The 13,808-nt window shown below is 33.3% G+C and overlaps 1 protein-coding gene across 1 annotated transcript in view; it reads left to right on the top strand.

The window, feature by feature from the left end:
• Positions 1–13,808, top strand: part of Fstl5 (follistatin like 5) — a 592,626-nt gene that overhangs the window by 508,502 nt on the left and 70,316 nt on the right. Inside the window, exon 12 of the mRNA XM_021196212.1 lies at positions 7,379–7,497. Coding sequence (XP_021051871.1) covers positions 7,379–7,497 — 119 coding nt within the window. The remainder of the gene's footprint in view (positions 1–7,378; positions 7,498–13,808) is intronic.

Consider the following 13,808-nt stretch of genomic DNA (forward strand, 5'->3'; position numbering starts at 1 on the left):
GTGTTTTTACGTATAATAAATAAATAAAAATCTTAAAAAAATAAACAGTAAAAGAAAAGAATGAGAAAGCATTGTGACTTTGTCCTTAGTCTCTTGAGCACTTCTTTGTGATCTTCTTTATTAATGGGAATTTTGAAGCACTTCCGGCAAAGTGTGCCCCTTCTATGCACCCTAAATATTTCACTTTGAGTGCACATAGCTCAATTATGCTGAAATCAGCACGGACATGTTTTTAATGTTTATTTATACCATTTTTTCCTCTCCAAAGCAAATAAATATTGATCTGGACATTAAAAATTTTATTTCAACTCATCACTGTGATAGAGAGCACCACAGCTGTAGAACAGATCATCAACCACAGATCTGGGTCTAGTAGTTGACTATCGGGGAAATTAAATGAACTGTGCTCTCTCTGCTGAGCCGGCCACCGCTCATGGCACTACACACACACACTGGGCTCTCCCTCTTTAATCTGATATGCAAACCAAGCTATAGTGCATGGGAAAAAAATCCACATTTTAACTATTATAAATGTCACCATTATTAATTTATAATAATCAATGCATAATGATAATGTGATATTAATATCAAAATTATTCACCTACTGGATTATTTGAGCCAGTAAAAGGCAACTCTAATATAAATCATTCTAGCAAAAGCACTACTAGTGAGGTAATCCACTCTTGTATACTACTACTGCCTGGAAAAGTCTTGACATCATCACTTCTAGAAATATTTACAGTAAAAATGAAAGAATAAGCATGACATCTTTTCTGTTATTCTTGGGACTAAACCCCAGGACCTTATATGTAAGAAAGTCTTACTTTAGTTAAGCATAATATAAAAGCATTATTTTCATATACTATTATGATTGTCCTCAGTTTTAGCTGCAAAATCATGACACAAACAAGGGTAAAAATATGTCAAAAATAAGCAAACAAATATTCTAGTCAAGGAAGGAAATGGTGATATTCATATTTAACTAAAGATATTGAGAGCTTTGGATATATAATCTGTATGTATATGAAAATGTATATTTATAGCTAGTGAATATAGATAGTATTAAGTAATAAAATATTTCATAAATATTTAAATGCAGTAAGACACCTCGATTACTAAATCACCATAGAATTTTAAGTTGTTATGAACTGGTTTTTATGAAATATAAGGTCATTTGGCAGTTTTATCTAGAAAAATTATCCCTACAAGATCCCTGATTCTATTAACTTCAATATGCATCCAATATCCAGAAATGACTTAAGTCATATAGAAAGAAAATTTATCACATATATGTTGTTTATAATTAATAGCAGAGTTAACAGAGTAAAAAATCACTCTGTCAGTGTTCTATCTCCTGTTGCTAGATACAAGTACTCACTGCAGCCACATGTCCTCCAGTGCATGAAAATTGTATTAAATGTTCAGAGTAGATTAGAAATACTTTCTGCTCATAAGAGGGCATGTAATTCTTTCTATGTCTTCTATAACTTCTGTAGAGAAGGAAATGAGAGTACAGAGGAACTAGGAAATCACAAACTAATTTCTAGAGTCACTATATACAACAAAACTCATGTTTGATTTGGGAAAGACATGACACATGTGCTTGTCTCCATCAACACAGAGAAATAGAATTGAAACACAAAGGCTATTGGAGCTAGCATGGCAGAAGGCTTTATGGAATTCTAGTGGGTTTGTAATGTGCTGCAGCACTGGACACACATTAAAGTATAATGTAATTAAAAATGATATGATTAACTAACCTTTAACCTTAGATTCAAGACTACTTCACCTTTATAGCAGTATGTATCATTTACATATACTATATCTAATATTCATTTACACATTAGTACTGGAATAAATGCTGAGGATGTATAAGTTAACTTGTTTGAGTTACCCAGGAGGCATATGACATCATTACATTTGACCAATTACTTAGTATGCACAAAGACTACTTTGAGTCCTACAATCAAACGAGAAAGGAAGCCAAATGTTATCTAAAGAACATATCATTGACTTACAGAAGCTTTCCAGTATCATGAGGTCCCATTTCTCAATTCCTAACTTTAGAGCATGAACCCTTGGAGTTCTATTTAGGAAAATTCTGCCTGTGCCAATGAGTTCAAGGCTCTTTCCCACTTCTATTAGATTATTCTTCTCTTCTATTAGATTCAGAGTATCTTGTTTTATGCTGAGGTCCTTGATCCACTTGGACTAGAGTTTTGTGCAAGGTTAAAAGTATAGGTCTATTTTCATTTTTCTATATACAGGCAGCCAGAAAGACCAGCACCAGAAGATGCTTTCTTTTTTCCATTGTATATTTTTGGCTTCTTTGTCAAAGATCAAATGTCTGTAAGTGTGGCTTTATTTCTTGGTCTTCAGTTCCATTCCATTGATCAACATGTCTGTCTCTATACAAATACCATGCAGTTTTTATCGCTTTTGTTCTGTAGTAAATCTTGAGGTCAGGGATGGTGATTCCCCTAGTCATTCTTTTATTGGTAAGAATTGTTTGCACTATTCTTTGTATTATTGCTTTTCCAAATGAATTCACTCTTTCCATATCTTTGAAGAATGGTGTTAGAATTTTAAGGGAGATTACATTGAATCTCTAGATAGCCTTTGGTAGGATGGCCATTTTTACCATGCTTCTGCCAATCCATGAGAATGGGAGATCTCTCCATTTTCTGAGATTTTTGATTTCTTTCTCAAGAGACTTGAAGTTATTGTTAGAGTTACCCCAAGATATATTGTATTATTTGTAGCTATTGTGAAGGAATAATTTCTTTCTCAGCCTGTTTATCATTTGTATAAAGGAAGGCTACTGATTTATTTGAGTTGATTTTATATCTGGCCACTTTGCTGAAGTTGTTTATCAGCTGGAGAGGTTCTCTGGTACAATTTTGGGGGTCTTTTATGTATACTATCATCATATCATCTACAAATAGTGATACCTTTATTTCTTATTTGCAAATTTGTATCCCTTGATCTCTTTTTGTTGTCTTATTGTTTTTGTTATCACTTTGTGAATAGATAAGGGGAGAGAGGGCATCCTTGTCTTGTCCCTAATTTTAGTGGGTTTGCTTCAAGTTTGTCTCCATTTAATTTGATATTGGCTGTTGGTTTGCTATAAATTGTTTTTATTATGTTTAGGTATGGATCTTAGATTCCTGATATCTTCAATACTTTTAACATGAAGGGGTGTTGTATTTTGTCAAATTCTTTTAATGCTTCTAAGAAGATAGTTATGTGATTTTTTTTTCTTTGAGTTTGTTTTTTATAGTGGATTACGTTAGTGAATTTTCATATATTGAACCAACCTTGCATTCCTGGGATGAAGTCTACTTGATCATGGTGAATGATGCTTTTGATGTGTTCTTGGATTCGGTTTGCAAGAGTTTTATTGAGTATTTTTGTATCGATATTCATAAGCAAGATTGGTATCGAGTTCTCTTTTTTGTTTGGGTCCTTGTATGGTTTAGGTATCAAAGTAATCTCTGTTTTAACTTGTTTTCAAAAATATATTAGCAGACTTAAATTATATTAAATTTTCAAATATTTTTATGATGGGTTTAATAGTAGGCATCAGTTTACTTAAATATTTATGAATCGAGTTGGTATAACTCAGATGACATCATGTGCTATAGTATTCAAGAGCAGTACACTGCTTGTGTAGAATAATGAGAATGGCATTTTATTCCACTATTAACATGGACAGAAATCTCTTGATGTACTCTGAAGTGACAAACTATAAAAAAAAAAAAACAACATACTACAAGAAAATCAAAACTTAAATTTAAGTGGGATCATGAATTCTTGGGGAAATGATATAAAACTGGATATTATAGGTAAGTGAGAAGTTTAACACAGAATGTGGGACCAAATTAGGTTCAAGAAAAAATAAGCATAATGATGAATTGACTTCTCACCCACGTTGCCCATCTTGTTCTTGAGAGCATCATGAAATTTGCAACTATTTTTAAATATTACTGGGTGCTAATCATTCTGCTAAATCTGTGACCCTATATCTCATTTAATACTAATAGCTGTGTGATACAGTTATGACCTCTAAATTAAATATGGGCAATTGTCACACAATTATCATTCTTTACCAAAATTTCATGATGATTGCATAAATCCAGAGGATTATTTTTCTCCTGGAAAAAATTAAAATGAACAGAACAAAGTAAACCACTTTTGATAATATTTATTTTTCATCTGTGACTGGCATCCTGAGGTATATTTATGATTTATAAAATTACTGGTGTGAATTCATATTTAAAGGTAAACAGCATTCTTGTGGGCTTACATGTGTGATTTGGGTAAACTGGTGTTTTAAAGAACAGTTCAAATCAAAAATTGAACAGTCCAGTAATTCGGAGTGGGATCCCACTGAGTATGCTGTGCAAAAATCAGAGTTTAAAAAACTATAATGAGAGAATCGAGAGTCAAGGGATGGAAATAGTTCAAGAAAATTAGGAGATCTGTATGGTACCTAGTTGTCAGTTCCAAATGAATTTCAATTACTGATGAAGGTTGTCAGAAGAAACTCAAAGGAAATGGCTACTCATTCACAACTGAGAGAAGCATTTTAAAAAATACCAAGTGCTGAGGTGCCTGCACAGCTCAGATAGACAGCACAGCATGATTTGGTTATGCTTGATTATAAATTTCAATAGCAATATGCAGGATCTGATAGTAATAAATTGATAGTTATTAAAGTATAACATGTATCAATCTAGATAATATTTACATGTAGGCTTTACTGATACAAATAAATTTTTGGGTATAAATAGCAATCTACTTTTCAAGCCTTATTATATATATATATGGAATTTATTTTCTGCTATGCATAGCTATACATAGCTATACATAAAGCTGACGAGTAGTGAATTATTTCTTATGGGTTTTTTTTTGTGACAAATGTGCTTGCTACGGAAGTCTTGTCATTTCTTTACTGTTTAGTAATATCTTCTCTTAATGTTGCATTCTGGGGAACTATAACTAACAGATTATTGTTGAAATAATCTAGGATAATTTTCATCCAAAAGAGCCATTACATGAAGTTCACATATAAACATCTTATGCCTATGTATGAAAACCAAAAATGTCAGAATTAATCTTTGAATTATATTTTCTCCTGCTAATGAAAATAGAAAAATACAATTCCACATGTCTATAACTTATTATTTTTCTATTTAGTAATGGCTGATTTACAACATGAAATATGACTTATGTTCCATAGATGTATTCTTGTATTAATTAGGAAATTATTTTGTCCCTCCATGGATGCAAAACCAGACACTGGACTGATAATTAACCAAATTGACTCAGAGTCAATGATTCTTGTTAAAAGTTAGATGAATTACTCTAGACTTTATAAATGAATTAAGAACTTATAAAAATAACCAATATTTTGCCTTTCAATTTATCAAGAATTCAGTATCAGCCCTCATTTTTCAAAGAATGTGTGAAATATAATTTAATACATTGCATACATTGATTGAATAAATTAGGTTCTTAAATTAATTATTTTGTTTATATTATCCCCCTTCCTGGTTTCCCCTTTACAATCTTCCCATCCCATCCTCCATCCCCCCCCCCAGCTCCTTCGAGGGTGCTTTCCCACCCACTCACCCACCCCACCCAGTGCCATAGCATTCCCCTATGCTGGGTCTTGTACCCTCCACATTGATGCTAGATAAGGTCATCCTTTGCTACATATGTAGCTAGAATCATAGGCCCTTCCATGTGTTCTTTTTGGTTGGTGGTTTAGTGCCTGGGAACTCTTGGTGGCAGGGAAATGTCTGGTAGGTTGATATTGTTGTTCTTCCTATGGGGTTGCAAAGCCCTTCTGTTCCTTCAGTTCTTCCCCAACTCTTCTTTTGGAGTCTCCATCATTGTATCTGTATTTGTCAGGTTCTGGAAGAGCCTCTCAGGGTACAGTTATACTAAGCTCCAGTCAGCAAGAACTTCTTCCCATCAGTATTAGTGTCTTGGGTTTGGTATCTGTAGATGTGATGGATCCCTAGGGAGCACAGTCTCTAAAAGCAAACAATAGAATGGAAAAAAGAATCTGGCTGTCCTGTGTTAGAAAAGGAAAATCCATGGGTTTAGAGCTGAGTATGTTGACTATAAGCTGAGACTGAATTTAGAATTATAAAAATATCATGAATATGGGTTCCAGAACAGGTGTGTTTGATTCCAGGACAGATGTGAATAAATATGTTAGAATTCAGAACTGGTGTGTACTCTCTCAGAACAGATAAGCCTATGCACATGGGTGCCTAGACAGGTTTGTACACTCCCAGACACATGTATGTGAAGATATGTGAGCTACTGGTCAGGTGTGTTTGTATGTGTTTGTGTTTGTGAAAATATATATATATATATATATATATATATATATATATATATATATATATATATACTCACACACACTTTCTTGGGACAGGTGTTCATTAATATGTGTAGCCTATAATATACTATAATATATGTATATATATTTTCTTGGGACAGAATTTTTCTGTACTTGGGAGACCTGTACAGGTTTGTATTCTTTCAAACTAGTGTGTATAAGGATATGGAAGACTCAGGCAAATGTGCACTCTCTAGTGGCAAGTGTTACTTAGGATGTGGTAAGAGCATCAGAGTTTAGACTACTTCCAACTTTACCCATGTAATAAGTTGCATCCTTTCAGCTTCCTGTGGATTCATGAAAAGGGAGGATATTTTATAACAATGTACTCAGATCTTTAATGGACAGAACTTAAAATGATTATTTTTAAAATTTAACAGATTCTTGTACAAAGAGTTTAATAAATTCATTTTAGATTGAAGAAATAGACTTTCGAAGCTGTCAAATTAAAATAGATGTTTAAAACCTTTGTATAGGATGTTTAATGGTATATATTCTTCAATATCTAGTACATTTAGTCTTTTTTGTGTATAAAAGTCTTTATACACAATGACTGCCTAAATGAGTGAAATTTCTTTCTTTATAGGGAACTATGATAAATATTACAATAGATTTTATTCTTCATTAATAACTTTTACCCCTTAACTGATACCCACATTAATTAGATAAGGAAGATTTTTTATTGTCTCTGTATCAAAAGGTTCATAATTCTATTAGTACTTATTTGAAGACAAATGAAACATGTACTGATTTATACAAAGGGATTCACTTTACTGCAGATCAGGATGACTCAGAAAATGTCTCTGTGTGTCTCATGCAAGGGAGGTCCCTGTCATTTGTTTTATTAGCATTATACAACTACTTAAATGTATGCCTGCCAGGGAGATGATAGGTTCTGTACTTTTTTTGTAAATGTTTCTGATAATTCTGTTTTGAAGTTTTGAAATGTGTTTTACTCTTAAGGTCTGGGAATTGGGAACATGTTCTATGTTTTTTATGAAGATGGAATCAAAGTGATACAACCCACGGAATGTGAATTTCAGAGGCACATTAAGCCCAGTGAAAAGCTCCTTGGATTTCAGGCAAGTACCTGAAAAGTTGCTTTGCAGTTTAATGAAAGTAAAATAAAATTATATTTTGGAAAGTCAATGAAGCCTATGTCTATGTATAACTTGTGATGGAAGAAAATTCAAAGTTTATAATGCTGTCTATGATTTCATGAAGCTTTTATATATGAGAACAGAAATAAGAACACATCTTTCAATTTTAATACTTTTTGTTTTAAAATGAATTTGATAACATGAAAGTTCAACAATAAACACACTATTTGATAACTTCGTTCAGCTCTTTAATTTAAAACATCTACAGGTTATGAGGACAGCATTTCTTTAAGAAAACTGAGCATAAATAATTTTTGTAGAGTGTATACTTTTAAATATATAACACTAGTTCATTTTATCTATCTTATCCACACAAATTTATTCACATACTATACATTCAAAATGAGTTTATTTTAAATATAGTGAAAACGTTTTCCTGATAGCCTTACTTAAAGCTAATAAGGTCATGGCATATTACTAAAGAAGACATTCAATATCATGGTTTAGGACTTTTTATTAAGTCTTCATCCAGCCCATCAGAGGCCAGTGATGCTGCTGGTTATTGATGTATAAAGAATGCAATTCACAATTGAAAGCAATGCCCTAGAATGAGAAGCAATCATAAATGGGGACAGAAAATAATGAATCATATAATTATTACATGAAGTAATTTTATCTTTGCCTGAAATAGAAAATCTGGTTATTTCAGTAAGTATGTGTATGTTTTGATATACTCTTAAGCAACTTCAGGTTTCTAATTATTAAGTAAATTTATGTGCAGATAGTGGAGTATAGTGCATGCTGACAATGTTTCATTAGGGACATTTGTCTTTCTTCTACCTCTCTTGCTTTCTCTGTGTCCATATCTTTCTCTTTTCCTCTGTCCCTCTCTGTCTCCTTCCCCCTCCTTTTTTCCCTTCCTTCATTCCTCAAACTCTCTCCTTCCATATATCTTCTCTTTGTCTTTCTGAATCTAAATTTGTGTTAAAATATTGATTCTGAGAATTGAAAGCTAAGGGCTAATGTATGAAGTTCGTTATTAGTAGAACTGGCCTCCACTAGACTGTGTTGGTGAGAGTGGATGTGTCAGTTTAACACTTCTGTGGGTCAGTTTAGAACCTGAAATCAATGTGAATGTGGAGTCTTGAGTATGAATCTTAGAGTAGATAGAAAACTCCCTCTAGATTTCAATGTTACACTCTTGAGATAGAATTTTATTTTTCTTGAGAAACATGAGTTTTGGCATATATTCACAAGACTGAAGATGCTATCTCCATAAACACCATCACCACATCTATATTAGAATTTAGTTAAGCATTTGGATATCATGGTTTAGTCATGTGTTTATAGGTGGTGGGCTTCACCTCTGTTTCTTAGTGCCTGACAAGGTGCATATTCATGATGAGCTGCTATGCATCAACATGGCCAAGCAGTACTAGTAAAACAATTTAATAAAATGGTCCTTACCTGAACCTTGGCCAGTCATTCTCTTTTGTGTACATTTAAAGAGGGATACATCTTATTTATTCCCTACTTTAACATTAATCCCTATTTTTCAATTTTTCCAAAACACTGTTTTCCTTTTGCTGTTTGTCAAAAACTTTTCAAAGAATAATTTATCAGTAAGGTTATAGAAGATAAATATAATCTCAAGTACCTATTCATTTAATGATAAGGTCAGAGGTACTGTTTGGATATTTGAAAACATTTCTTTTTAGTAGAGAAATTAAACCTGTCTTATTTGATCTTAGAGGATAACTCTTGGATATGAGCTATGGGGGAGAAATCTTTTGGAATCACTTTTCCTCATGAATAAAGAATAAACATCGATATGATATTTTTCAAAGTCGTTTTTAACATTAAGATAGTAACAGTTCAGTTCCCAACACAGAGTATGGATCACTGGAGTGTAGATAAGAAATGATACACTTTGAATCTTCCATCAAATTCTTCAAAAGGTGCTGTTTGCTTGCTCTAAATAAAAATTCAATTTTGGTGCAATGTCAGCTTACATTAGGTTTCTGACTTTGGGAAAGTTGTTGGCAAGGATTCGTTCAGTGAACTGTGCTATTCTTTCATCTCCTTGTTTGATTTTTGCCCTTTGTTTTGTATCTCTGATAGGCAGGACTCTTGCTATATTTATACTAGCTGTACACAGAATTTCATTTTGTCAGGGTGGGTATGACTTTCAAGTAAATATATTTCTCTTCCAGGATAAGGGATTCAGATTCAAATGAAATAAGTTTAGAAATGTTTAAACTCTTTTCAGACTTCTAACTTTTCACACTTTTGGATTTCAGGGACTTTCAGTCTCACCTACCTCATATGAAGTTAACACTAATGCTAACTGATGTAGCTGTCTTTGTATCCAGCTACTGGTCTTAACAAAATCCAGGGTATTCATTTGGCTGGCTACTCTACTACCTTTGGTAACAAGGACCCATGTCTTGCTATGCTTCACTATTGTAGAACATGGCCAGAAGTTCTATTTCTGCATTTAACCCCTACTTAAAGCCTTCTGAGAGGCAAAACTGAACTCAGAGCCTTTTACAGCATATGGGGCATGGATCTCTAAGATTCCTAATTTAGCTTATGAGCTTCTTCATTTAAAAATCATTTTCCCTCGAGAAATCCACATTGGTACTCTATTAGCATCTTTTATTAGCGAGCAAGATGCCTGGGTGCAAGATTGATGAACTTTAGCATAGGATCACAGCAGGTTTCCCCATAGTGCTTTAACTTACTCTCCTGGAGACAATTACAATTTTCCTTTACTTTTTGTTCTGTTTCTAATCCAACTACTTTGCAATCTATGAAACTCCAAATACTTACTTAAATATAATCTCTCTTATGGAGTGGACAAAGTACTCCCAGGCATATACAGTGAGCAGCCCACTGAATTCCACACTGCTGTGCATCTGAAAGCACAGTCAGAATACTCCCCATGACATTGCTGTCTCTGTAGGGTACTGTTCAAAGGGACATCACTTGCAGAACTATGGAGTGGTAAGAGTTTAAGCTTTTGTCACTTTACTTGTTCTGTGACACCATGCAAAGAACTTCCTGTGGAGAATATAAACACCTTAATAGTCCTCCAGAGATTAGCATCTACATTTCGAAAGAAACACATTTATGAATTTGTTGTTTGAAGTGCTAGATGTAAGATCCTGTGATGGTTCTTACCATTCAAGATCTTAAACAATTTTTGTTCTGTGTTTCAGTTGAAAAAAGCTCAAAGTATGGTCAACTTTGGAGGAGGGGGCTCTATACCATGTAGCAGTGTCTTGATGGAACTGTGCGGTGCTTTTGTGATTTGGGTCCCTCAAATTTCTAGAAGACAGGAAATTAAGGACCCTCCAAAAAACCACCCAAAACACCAGCCAAGTCATTTTAATGTTTGAGAACAGAATAATTAGTGCGTCCAAAGTTAGTTTAATTTTTTCACTAGGTGAGCTTAACGGTAAAAATGTTATATGATTGAAGCAGTCTTGATTCAGATGTTCTGTTTCTTCTCATGTGCAGTCCCACATTGCCCATTAAACACATTTTTTTGTCCTAAGAATATAACATATTTTGAAATATCACTATTAAATATTTGCTGTTTGCATGTTTTAACAGCTAACCATTTTAGTTTAACAATACCTGTTATTGTTTTTTAAATGCACTGAAAACTAGATCAGATTATCAAACCATTTGCATTATTCTGTGTGAAAGGGAAGCACAATTCAGCAAACTAACATTTTAAATTTTATTTTATTAATGTTTGAATTAATAAATATTACAAAAACTGTTCAGTGATGAAAATCAAACTTCTTTATATGCTTTGTAACTTTTTCACACTGTATTTTTTTTTCTTTTGGACACCTATTTTATTTTATATTATATTATTACCTATGCTATTCTTAATACTCCAGACAATATACCTTCTTTTTTCCAATAATTTACTTTTATTCTCTTTACATCCAGAGCACATGCTCCACTCTTTTCTGTCCTTCCAATTAATATATATATCATCCAATTACCCGCACCAATTGCCCCCTCTAATTGCCCACTCTCAAGGTCTTCAGAGAAGGGGGAACACCTCTTGGGTACCTTTGGACATCTAGTCCAAGGAGACTAGATACATCCTTTTTCACACTGAGTTCAGCCAGGCAGCTCAGGCTGGGAAAGGGGAGTCAATGACAGGGAACAGAGATCTTGAAAGCCCCTGCTCTACTTATTAGGGGACCTGCATGAAGACCAAGCTGCACATTTGCTACAAATGTGTAGGGGGCATAGGTCAAGCCTGAGAAAAACTTTGAACACATAGATACAGGAAACAATTTCCTGAACAGAACACCAAGCACTCAGGTTCTAATATCAACAATTGATAAAAGGGACCTCATGAAACTGAAAAACTTCTATAAGACAAAGGACATGGTCAAAAGATCTTCACCAACCCTACGTCTAACAGATAACTAATATCCAAAATGTATAAAGAACTCAAGAAGGTAGACACTAACAAACCAAATAACCCAAGTAATAAAGGGGTTCAGAGTTAAATGGATAATTTTCAACAAAGGAATCTTGAGTGGCCAAGAAGAATTTAAAGAATATCCAATAAAAAGAAAGAGAGAGAGAGAGAGAGAGAGAGAGAGAGAGAGAGAGAGAGAGAGAGAGAGAGAGAGAGGAAGGAAGGAAGGAAGGAAGGAAGGAAGGAAGGAAGGAAGGAAGGAAGGAAGGAAGGAAGGAAAGAAAATAAATGTTCAACAACTTTAGTTATAAGGGAAACACTAGTCAAAATGACCCCAAGATTTCATCTTATATCCTTTAGAATGGCTAAGATAAAAGAAACTCAACTGATAGCACATTGTGGCAAGGATGTGGAGCAAGGGGAACACAATGTAATTTCTACATGATACAATCATTTAATGAAAATTCAAATGACAATGAGCTAAATCTAAAAATCACTAATTTTACCTAAAGAAGCTGTTAATGCAGTTCCCAGAAGAATTCATTTGTTTGTTTGTTGATTCATTTATTTTTAAAACTTTATTGCCACATTTTAAAGCAGTTATCATAGATTTTTCAGCCTGTTAATGATGCAGCCAATATTTCTCAGAGCTTGCTAGGCCATAGTGTAGCTGTGCCATTTATTTATTTATAACATTTAGAAAACAAAATAATTACCATAGATAATGTTATCATATCTATAAAACAATATGTTATATAGCAATTATAGACACATAAACTTCTGTTTCTTACCCGTTTGTCAAAAATTATTTCCTAGTCAATTAGGCAAAATTGTGACACTTGATTTTTCCAGATGAAACATCAAGAAGCTTTCAGATGAAACCAAAACTTAATTTTTGTATATATTTATTTTCAAAATGTGCATAGAACATATAATTGTATGTATCTTTCAGTACAATATGCCATCTCAATACATGGAGTTCATCATATTATGTTTAAATTAGATTAGACATACATGCTCTAGGAAATGTTTTCCTTTTTAGTAGAAACAGTGTAAATTCTTTTAGCATTTTGAAATATATAATTCCTATGTTCTTCAACAGAACCCCAGAATGTCTTGTTACTTATTAATTTTAACTACATACCTACTGATCTGCCATTTTCTCTTCTAGGTATTAAAGTCCCCTATCCACTAGTATCTTCCAGTTTATCTTCAGGATTGTAACATTGTGTCTTTGTTTGTTTATCCCTACATCAGATACATTTGTAGCCATCTGTCTTTCTGCCTGACTTTGGATTATTTTATTATACATAACATTAAATGTCATCTATTCTCAAACAAAGGATTTTTAGAGCTATTATATGCTATACCTCATTTCCTTATTCATTCATTGTGATCTAACATAAGCTTCTCATTTCTTGAATATTGAACTCTATATTATCACTAATGCACATCTTAAATGAACTTAGTTTAGTTGTGAATCTGTAGATATTTACTGAGAACTCCTGTTATATCAGGTTTTGTGGTAATTATGCCTTGAAGTCAAAACAAGGGGCTATGTATGAGCTACAAATCATGTTCCTGTGTGTAAGTATGGCAGTTGCTCTTCTAGATATGTGTATAATGAAGTGTGTTGAATAATATAACCCTGATGAATTTCCCCTGAGTAAATATCTTTCCCAAAACAGGAAAATATGCCAACCTGAAGATATGCATGAGTAAGAGGCAGGAACAATTGGCAATGGGCCATACAAACAGTATTCTTCTTCTTTTTTTTTTTTTATTATTTTCTTTATTTACATTTCAAATGCTATCCCAAAAGTTTCCTATACCCCTCCCC

The sequence above is a fragment of the Mus pahari genome, chromosome 4 (assembly GCF_900095145.1).
Source record: "Mus pahari chromosome 4, PAHARI_EIJ_v1.1, whole genome shotgun sequence".
Classification (NCBI taxonomy): domain Eukaryota; kingdom Metazoa; phylum Chordata; class Mammalia; order Rodentia; family Muridae; genus Mus; species Mus pahari.